The following is an 11,077-nucleotide window of genomic DNA, read 5'->3' on the forward strand; positions in this document are numbered from 1 at the left end:
GGGCCTTTTTTAGTAGGGCAGTGTGACCAGTCTGAGTTAATTGGGAACAAAAATAAGTAATGCCTGTGATACCAATAAAACTCTCTTTTCGGTAGTCGACAAATTGACTAAACCCAATAAGGGATGTCTTAATGAAGCATGTCAGGACTTTTGTAATGAGTTGGCTAACTTTTTTCAAAAAAAGGTGACTGACATTTATGATAACTTCACAAGCATCGACCGGCAGAGTAACTAAAATACCTACCCCAAGAATGACCTAACTGGCTTATCCGACTTTATAATGCCCTCAGTTGAACAAATATCAGACCTTATTCTATCAATTAAATCAGGCTCTCCATATGATCCCTGCCCACCCAGTATAATACATTTGATCCCTACACATATGGCAGTGTATCTGGACTCTATCATTAACACAGTATTTATCAGTAGAATTTTTCCCACTGAATGGAAACGGACCTCAATTCTCCCTCTCTTGAAGAAAGTTGATCTTGATAGTTCAGAAGTCGGTAACTATCGCCCTATCGCAAGATTACCCTTCGCTGCCAAATGTATTGAGAAGTTAATGAATAAATAAATTACTCAATACATTGATTTCTCTGGCTTACTGGATGAAACACAACATGGTTTCAGGAAATTTCACATCACCGAATCAGCCTTAATCACCGCTACTGAGGATATTCGGTCAATTCTAGACGAAGGAGGCACGGCCGCCTTGGTGTTGCTTGACCTCTCGGCGGCCTTCGACACGGTCAGCCATGAGATCTTGGCTGCCCGTATTCAAGAAGCAGGAATAAAAGGCATGGCACTAGAACTCCTAAAATCCTTTTTAACCAATCGGCAACTTAACGTAACAATGGGATCAGCAACCTCTAAACAATTCTCTTTACCTTGTGGAGTTCCACAGGGCTCTGCCCTGAGCCCCACACTTTTTAATTTATATGTTGCGCCACTTGCCTCAATATTAAAAGAAGCTGGTTTCGTCTTAGCTTCCTATGCTGACGATACACAGATCGTGGTGTCTTTAACAAATGAAGAAAAACACCAGGGCGAAGCCTTTAAGAACTGCATGAAGAATGTGAGTGATTGGATGGATGTCAACTGTCTAAAATTGAATGCAACTAAGATAGAGGTCATCATCTTTGGTAATAAACCCTCTCTCTGGATACCCAATTGGTGGCCACCTGTACTCGGAGTGCTTCCTGCACCCGTAGCTAAAACTAAAGACCTAGGTATTATCATAGACAAAGAACTTAAATTCAAGGCCCAAATTAACAAAATCACAGCCATTTCTTTCGGGCCATTAGACTAATCAACCAAATAAAGCAGTTTATACCACAGGATCTCTTAAAAACTGTAACCCTGGCCCTGGTCCTTTCCCGTCTGGACTATTGCAATGGCCTCTACCTTACCACCAACTCAGGCCTGCTTAACAGGCTCCAGATTGTACAGAATGCGGCAGCACGCCTCATCTTGAACATTCCAAAGAATGTCTCTGCCAAAGAAGCCATAAGAAAATTACATTGGCTCCCAGTCAGACAGGGATGTCAGTTTAAAGTCGTATGCCTGGTTTTTAAATCATTGCACGGTTTTGGACCTACACAGTTTAGAAATAAACTGAAGTGGTATGTTCCTAACAGAACCCTGCGGTCCGGAACAGCTAGGAACGTGATAACCACCCCTTTTAAAAAGGCTACCTGGGGAGGAAAGAGCATTTTTAGATCAGCAGCTAGGTTGTGGAATACGTTACCCATCACCTTAAAATCAGCTCCCTCCTTGATCCATTTCAGGAAAGACCTGACAACATGGCTATTTACACAAATCGCCTAAAACTTCTAAATCTGAGAGCGGCCTTCCTTATGTTGTGCATGTTCTCAAATTTAATGTATAGCGCCAAGACGCTTTCGGGTATATGCTGCGCTTTATAAATTTAATTTCAATTCAATTCAATAGGTGCTCAGGTGTGCAAAAGAGAAGATAGAGTGTTGTTGGTTAATGTGAAACCGTGAGGAGGGTGGACAAGGAAAAAAGGTGTGACATGTACTCATCATATTTTCGAAGTACAATTCCAGCCTCGCATAGGTCAATTGTTCCTATGTAAAACATAGCCTCCGAAGTACACTGTGATTCCAGCCTTAGGATGGGGTCTTCTTCAGGAAAGTGAGGATAGAGAGCACCTGGAGGTGAAATTAATATTACGTAATTAGAGGGGCACTATGTCTCCAAAGGGTGAAGGGAATGCGGCTGATCTAAGGTAAGCATTACCTTGTAGTGCCTCCAGTGTCTGTCAATGTGCTGGGCAGTAAAACGAAAGTTGGGCTCGACTGAGCTCCTGTATGTAGAGGAAACACAAAATAAAAAGTTGGATTTAGGAATGAATCCAGGAGAAAACATTGAAGATGAATCACTCCTTGCGTTAGGGCAACTTACTAAACACACGGGGAGTACGGCCTGCCGTGCACGTACGCAGTGCAGACCGTAGGTCATGCGACCCTAATCAGTTCCCAGATAAAAGTCTGGAAGAATTAAAGGACAAAGGGCTCTGCTGAAAAGACTAAAAATCACAACATGGTGGAAAGATAAATCTGCAAAAGAAAACCGCTGGGCGCTGTGTGCAAATACCCTCTGTATTAACAAAAAACGTTTATCTGTGTGTTAAATCGGAGTACCCAGGGCGTGGACATAACTTTGGTACGAGGCGTTCCCCTCTAATTACATAATATTCATTTCCCCTCCAGGTGCTCTCTATCCTCACTGTCCTGAAGAATACCCCATCCTAAGGCTGGAATCACCTAGCTGTTCTAACAGGGGTCGAAACGTAGACTACGACTAGCGCACAAGCCCTGATAACTGTGAATTGACAACAGTGTACTTCGAAGGCTCTGTGTTACATAGGAACAATTGACCTATGCTAGGCTGGAATTGTACTTCGAAAATGTGATGTGTACATGTCACACCTCTTTTCCTTGTCCACCCTCCTCACGGTTGCACATTAACCAACAACACTCTATCTTCTCTTTTGTACACCTGAGCACCTATTTTTCTATGTATTAGAACTATGTGGTGATGAAAGAGCAACTGTGTTGCCACATTCAGATTACGTTTATACCTTTTGTAAATAAATGACATTTGTTGCGAATACCAAATATGGCACTGTGAATGCTGGTTTAATTTTACCTTTGTGTCTAAAAATGTTTACTGTTACTGTGACCACCCTCATATTGTACCGTAATATTGACCCGGGTCTGGTAGCATTTCGGGTATCCCCATTAATACACAATGCATCTACATTCAGCTCAGAATATTGGATGTGTATGTCATAGGACATATAGAATCAGATTCATATTTAAATACCATTTTAGTAAATATTAACTAGGCTTTGTGGGAGCATGTCAATGATAATTGTCTTTCTTCTGCAGAGAAAATACATCCCTAAATCAATTGAATATGCATTCCACTATTCGAATTGGGTTCCCAATTTGGAAGTTGAATTTTCTATATTATTCTTGTCTTGAATTAGATTACTTAATCTTTTTTAATGGAATTATATTTGTGTGCTATATCTTACAAAACCTAACTACATCTTCCATGGAGTCCCTTGTTTGTCCTTTAATGTAATCTTATGTGAGCTACCAAACTGCTATGTGCAGTTCAAGAATTTTGCATCTTTTCAGTGAATGAGAACGGTTTGCAACATTACCCTTCCCTGCGTTACCTATAAGTTTGTCCTTCGTGGCCTTTAGTTTTGGTTTTAATTTGGAGGATGCTACCTCTGGTTGGTAGCTACAAGTACTCGTTTTTTTACTGAGAATTTCATTATGGTGGTTGATGATGGCCACTGTGGTAATGATGGTAGGATTCTTGTGGGCAGATGGGAGACATTGATACCATGGGTGGCAAATTAAATGGCTATACGTACAAAGAGATGGAGCAATTTCACATGTGTTCTATGCCCGTGCCCCCCACACCCAAATGACTTCACAGAGATTACAAGATTATTTTTCCATGGTAATAAATCTCCTGGGAGGTGGGAGTAGTTACTACTTTATTCTCGTCTTCTGATTACAAAGAGCAGGGACGTACCACTTTCACAGCCTCTGCAGACTTAGACCAATGAACAAAATGTGTGTGTCTCTGTATTCCCAGCAACATTAATATTTTGCAACTGTGCACCCATTGAAGGAATAGCCATCTCTGAATCTTTCAACACCTCTTTCCTTTGTGTACTCCGCTGGCAAAGAATGCTAACTAATGCCTCCATGTCTAATTCAGAAGCACTCAGGTAAAATAGGTGACTGATGTCATAAATTTGCAACAGGTGAAAATCTATAAAATTTCTATTTCTGAATATTGGAGTGTTGTCAAACACAATTTTATATCTTTAGGGTTAGCCAGAGGGTAAATGGGTATTGATTTATCGTACGTTAGAAGGTTATGGACTGAAAGAAAGCGGTGAGCAAGGTTCTAATGCTGAGGATATTGGATCATTTATAGAAGCTTTGCAGCAGTGCAAAAACAGGTCAAGAGCATATACTCAATTTTTCATGCTTGCTTATTACTGAAAGAAGCAAACTCAATTTTCACCAACCGATATTACAGAAAGATTTTTGCACCAAAAAAAAAAATTGTGACAATATATGCAGCGTATAATTTGTGAGCAAGAGATTAAAAAAAAATCTTAGGTAATAGATAAGCAGGAGCTATAGACCCAAAACATTACACATGCTTACAGCAAGATTTGGGTCAGCCCCTTGCTCATGACTGGATGGTTTGTTTCTATCTCACAGCTTTTGGTTCAGTAGACTTTAGGTCTTATTTTGCTCTCGTTGTATAATGGTTGCATAACGTATCCTTGATTTGCAGGGGCTGTGAGGGACTATTTTATTCTATTTTTCTGCTCACCATTTCCCTATCTTCTCTCCATACCCCCACCAAACATTCTCCTGCCTGCCCAGTTGCCATGATTTCTTTAAAAACTTTTTAATCTTTTGTACCCACCACCTTCTCAATGTGCAGCCATCTTAAAATGGTTTCAAGACCGCTTCCCTTGTGTATGGGCAAATTCCATTCCAGAATGGCTGCTCTGGATGTGCACCCATACATGGCAGCTATCTTGGAATGGGAAAACAAAATACACTTCCTGTTGTGGGTCAAGTTATCCTTGAAACTACTTCAAGGCCTGTCTGAACAAGGGTGCCCCTAAGTACGTTTTGTGGGACCTGGCACAAGAGAAGCGGGGAAGGGGGGTTTGTTGGGGATTTGTTGATATGACTATATTGAGGATTGCATTATGGTGTTGATATGTAAACCGATCACTTATTATAATTATATCTTGTATCCTATGACACCTCAATAAAGATCATTACAAAAAATCATTTAAGGATGACTGTTGTGGGTGGGATGCATTGTCTGTGGCCATCTTTAAATGGCATTTGTTTAAATATTGCAAATGCAATCAAAGATGTCCTCCATGGATTCACTTGCATCCATGCATCCATGGCAGTCATATTTCAATGCACTTTAGTTTGTTTTAAACCTTTTGAAAAATAGTAACAGTGGAAATGTGTAAATTCAATACAGCTACCTGAGCCAAACAAATGGTATTGGCAAACTTAATAGGTTTAACTGCTGAGATGGACTGTCTTTGTCAATGGTTGTTTATATAGAAATCACATAAACTGATGTATTACTATTCCTGTTACTTATAACATAAAAAATGGAACAAACCAATATTTTACTCAAATAGAGTTTCTCCTAGCACATTAAATATGTGGAGGAATGCACTTATCATTGTGAAAGGTAGGGTAAAGTCAATTTGATCTACACTTGACCTGGTGCAGATTTCATGAGCTTCATTGCATTTCACAGAAACAGAAATGATGGTGTAAATGGTTGTGCCTTTGTGTCTTTGTTTCAGTGCAATCTTTAGTAATTTTGTTACTGATATGGTGTTCCACAAAGCCACTAAAGTTAGTAAACAGTTTAGTGATCACAACTAATCTACCCAAAAATAATCAAAGTAACAACAAAAACGTTATTTGTTATGTGTTATCCAGTGCAGGTATAGGCAGAACAGGATGTTTCATTGCCACCAGCATAGGCTGCAAGCAGTTGAAGAATGAAGGTGTGGTTGATATCCTAAGAACAACCTGCCAGTTACGGATGGACAGGTAACTCAACTTTTTAAAATTCTTCCTGTACTTTCCGATCTACTGGAAGAGAGAGCATGTTTCAGAATTGTATTTTATTGCTATTTTCCATCCACATCAGATGTTCTTTCGTTTTAAGAAAATAATACAAACATACTCATTGCAACAGTGCATTTGTGACTTTTCTTTATTTTTTGCTTTATTTGTTAGAGTTGCACCGACGGGATGTAGCAGGGAAATAGACAGTGCAGTCTAGTCTAACCAACACGTGGAAGTAAACATGATTTTTGCACAATTCGGATAAACATTTTGGTATCCTTATATTACTTTTAAAAATAAGTAATAAATTGTATTAACATTTGCAGCATGGAAAACAGAACTGATAAAAATGTTCTCAATTAATTGAGGCTCTGTAGCCCTAGTTTGAAGGTAAAATGAATAGTAACTTCTTCTAGTAGTTAAATTACCTCAATCCAAGATTCGGCTTGTGTTTATGATTTTGCTGTTGCCAGTATTTGCAAAACTCTGTTGTTTTGAGAAGTCCAAAATTCCTAGTGTGCTAGATTGTCTGAAATCTGCACCAACCTTTGTAGGGACAATGATTAGTCTGTGAACGTAACCTGAACATGACAAATCAGACTCTAGCTGAAATGCTGTGGAAATTCTAAGCAAAAATCTGGCCAATTTCCCTATGAAAAGTAGCCAAACAGATAAATTAGCAGTACTTGTCACTCTCTATTAGGAAACCAAGCACACTTTCCACTGTGTCGAGGCAGCAGAAACATTTCCTTTTTGCTGAAAACAAAGTACATTACGTCTTCTGTTCGACCGCAGTCTAGTGATAAAAGACTAAATCTTCCAAATTGATTAACGTGCATTTCTTTTTGTTTTAGGGGAGGAATGATTCAGACATGTGAACAATATCAGTTTGTTCACCATGTTCTAAGCTTGTTTGTAAAAAATCTCTCAAAGAAGGAGAAGGAATGAAAAGTAAGGACAAATCTTATGGCTGAAACCAACAGAACTCTTTTCGGAGTCCGAGTAATTCCAAAACTGGTTGAGGCCAAGTGGAATGTAACAATCTTGAATGAAGATTTCTCATTTCTTATAAGAAATATTTTTGATGTTTTTATTTGGTATTGCTTTCTTTATTGCTCTTGTTTCCATCTTCAATTAAGGACTGAGATGCTGTACTATTGTTTCTACAACTCGTGGCAGGATATAGAATGTTCACCAAAAATGGAAATATTTGTATTACAAATACAAGTAGATAGCTTCATTTGTTACAGAATGTTTTAAAACACTGTCTGTTTGCTATTTATAAAATATGTGTCATGCCAATATTCCAAATGCAATGTGAAACTGTTTTAAAATGTCATGCTGAGATATATTCTTTGTGTGGTGACTACTATAGAAAGTAACTTTTTTAACTTTTCTGATTTGGTTTTCACTTCTTGAATTACCGAATACTGTGTCTCATGAATCCTCTGAGCTACTGTATTAAGTTGTTTATGCTGATTCATATTGAAATCATATTTATAACTCATGCTTCAGTTGAAACTTTTCAAGAGACTACTAATCTACTCTAGTCAAACACTGAGGAGGAGTAAAGAGAAATATGCACTCCATATTCAATAAGTTTCCTGGGCAGTCTTAAATCACTAACCTCCAATTATTACAAGGAAAAAGGATTAACTATGGTTAATGCAGCAAAAACATATTTTCCTCCTGTACATTTGATTAGATAGATATCTGAAGCTATCAATATGTCACCATTATTTTAAAAAAAACTTCTTAAACACTACTTTGCAATAACTTACGCTTGCACCTCAGCTGAACCAATTCCTAATAAAATGTTCTCTATCCACTAGGGGCTGACTGCAAACCCTTACTACTGATAGATGTTTTAGAAGTGCAATGAGATTTTACACCAATGCAGGGGCATATATTGATTATTTTAAAGTACAAGGTAATTTTAATAAATCAATTGCTTAAATGTAAACATGTATAAAGTCTCCCACTCTTGTATCCATTTGTAAATTATGTATTTTTAATCTTTAAAACCTGTTATCTGCTGCAAATGTTCATATTTAGTTAAGCATGACCTTAGAAAAGGCACATGGATTTTGTAAGAGACTTACATGTTAAATTGGACAGGTGTACAAAAAATTATAAATTGATAAATAAAGTGATAATTAAATACATATGTGGTGCTATTTAGAGCAATCAAGTTAGATATGTCTCAAAATAAATAAATGAATATAAGTAAACTATCAACTGCCGAAGTCTGTTTAGATAATTGCTGAAATGAGGCTCTTGTTTAATATATTGTTTATTGGTTGTCCACAGTGGCAAGGTTGAACAGAAACAAATCATAAATCTAATGAAGTCACATGTGCAAACATGTCATTAAAGAAACAGTAACAGAACGGGAAAAAACATAAACTTAAATAGCCTGAATAGGCAAGTTTCTTCTTTGTGTTCTGCAACTTCCTTGCAGATAAGGACACTGTGGTGTTTGTGTTCGATACTGAAAAGTCTGTTTTATGCTGTTTGTCTTTTGATGGGCAGCAGTGTGTATGTTAGTGTTATTTTTTTCTCCCTGTTCTGCACATGACTAATGGAAACATCTCTTCTCTTTTTATGCCCACAAGGAGCTACAGTCTATGTATGTGCTGCATTGCTAGCACACTATTTTGTGATCCTTTCTAGTAATGCAGACCCTTCCCCGTTTTTAGCCCACCATACCTGCAGAAACACAGACTTACATGTTACCCGATTCATGCATGTGTATGTAGCAGATAGCCTACATTGCACAGTCTCAGGTGTGATCAGTTGCATATGCATCAGAGAACCTTCACATTTATTCCTCAGTGATCCCTATATACTTTGTAGCTTCAAACAATAATACTACAGTAAAAGTGTGTTCAGGGAGTGTGGTCAAGATAATTTGGTCTCACACCCTTTCAAATGCTGTCCACATCTTCTCTTTTCTAAAAAGGGGGTTTAAAAGGTAATATAATAATATATTGCAGAGGATTATGAAGAAGGTGGCATAAATACATAAAGTGATACACTGGAGAAGTTCATCAAGCCTGATCATATATTATGTACTACATAAATGAGTGGACAAAATGGGTACCTGGTATTTATGTCATTAGGAGTTCTGTAGATAGGTCTGAAACAGCACCCATTTTTCACCCAGCTTCCCTGGTCCCTTTCTTTTATTACAAATGGTAGACTTGATTGCCATCCAATCAATAACCATATTCCACCATTGCTTATGTATAGAGGGATCAGCTCTAACCAATACTGAACAAGAGTTAGCTGAGCGATGGCTATGTAGTTAAATAAATGCTCCTCACATTTAACATGTATACCCATCAGTATCCCATCAGATTTAGCAGGCAAATCTACTGACAGCAAAAGAAAATATGTCAGGATTGCTTTGAAATGATTGCGTGGTAATATCTACCTAAAGACGAATGGATGGCCAGAATGAGACATATCTTGGCCCCACACAGCTGCAATAACATAGAGAATGATTTTATATTGTGCTTAAAGAGACTGGCAGGTGGCATATGGTAAAGAGCTGTTTTCATAATTTTGCAGGTAGCAAAATAGTTTATGCATGGTATTTGGTATGTGATCAAAACATCTTTATGGTATTAAAGGTCAATTAATTGCTCCATTTGCTCCTGATGTTTAAAAGGCTGTTTGTACAGCTGTCAATCAAATATCAATACATACCTCCTATTCCAGTAGCCCTACACTAGTTCCTTTATCGTAAAGAAATATATGGAGATTTTTAATAGGATATAATGGGATAGTTGATAATGAGCAGAAAGCGAGCTGAAGGGCTGCAACCCACCGACATCAATAATATCTTTGATGCTACCAACACCCTTAGACTCCAACTCCTACACAAGGCGATGTAAGATTAAGCAAAAAGAGGGAGATTTCATAAAGGTGAATTTATTGTTATGAATGAATGCCTTAAAATGTAGCAAAAACACTCAAAGTATGGGCTGACACCTAAACCATCTTCAACGTAACTTTTCTTTTTGGCAAAAGACACTGGGTTGTGTAATTTCAATATGTTCCAACATCAGTACTTATAAACCTCATTAACTAGTAAAGTTAATGGTGAAAGACTGTGCAAGTGCAAAAGCAATGATTGTTTAACTCACTCCCCTATTGCAGCCTAATATGACTGCTAATTCAGAAGTTTGAGCTTCTTAGCAGCAGCTGAGAGATACACCCAAAAGCTTCTCTTCCAACATCTTTTGATGCCCATTTAAATGTGTCAATAGCATTGGTCAGTTGTTTGAAAACTATGTGTTTATACCACCATATCTGAGGTTAATAAGTTCTTCCATTATAGTGATTATAATAACTTGTTGTTTATATTGTAATTCATACAACACTTCTGGTATTTCGAAGAGTTATAAAATAGGAGGTATAACTATCACCTCACTTAATAGTATTTAATATAGTGACTTCTAAAGGATGCAAATCTGTGAGTTGGATGTTTGAGAATTGAACATGTGACCGGCAGATAAGAGCACATGTCAGCAGCTTAACATCTAGCAACAATGCTGGCTTCATCTCTGCCAGTTATATAATTAGGAAGATTTTTATTCAGCTACCCCCTGACAGACATACAGCAGATTGTATTAGATAACAGAAAATCAACACGTAGATTGTATTTGTCAACATGTTTAGAGATGGTGTAGGAAAATTTGATCAAAGAAATGCTTGGATTTTTACTTAGCCTTCTTACTTGACTCAGTTTAACAAACAGTGTCTTTTTGACATTTCCTGGCTGTTCACAGGAAGCAAATGGATGTCACTAGTCTGCTTTGTCTGAGCCACATTTTAGGCGGGACTTCGTGATTACTGAAAACTCTTGAATTGCATCATAAAACTGA

At 37.8% G+C, this 11,077-nt stretch overlaps 1 protein-coding gene across 1 annotated transcript in view; it reads left to right on the top strand.

Annotated features, from left to right (window-relative positions):
* Window positions 1-8,419, top strand: part of PTPN5 (protein tyrosine phosphatase non-receptor type 5) — a 542,249-nt gene extending 533,830 nt beyond the window's left edge. Inside the window, exons 12-13 of the mRNA XM_085644723.1 lie at window positions 6,054-6,167; window positions 7,040-8,419. Coding sequence (XP_085500849.1) covers window positions 6,054-6,167; window positions 7,040-7,133 — 208 coding nt within the window. The 3' untranslated portion in view covers window positions 7,134-8,419. The remainder of the gene's footprint in view (window positions 1-6,053; window positions 6,168-7,039) is intronic.
* Window positions 8,420-11,077: the final 2,658 nt, after the last annotated feature.

Source organism: Triturus cristatus, chromosome 3_1 (genome assembly GCF_964204655.1).
Source record: "Triturus cristatus chromosome 3_1, aTriCri1.1, whole genome shotgun sequence".
Taxonomy (NCBI): domain Eukaryota; kingdom Metazoa; phylum Chordata; class Amphibia; order Caudata; family Salamandridae; genus Triturus; species Triturus cristatus.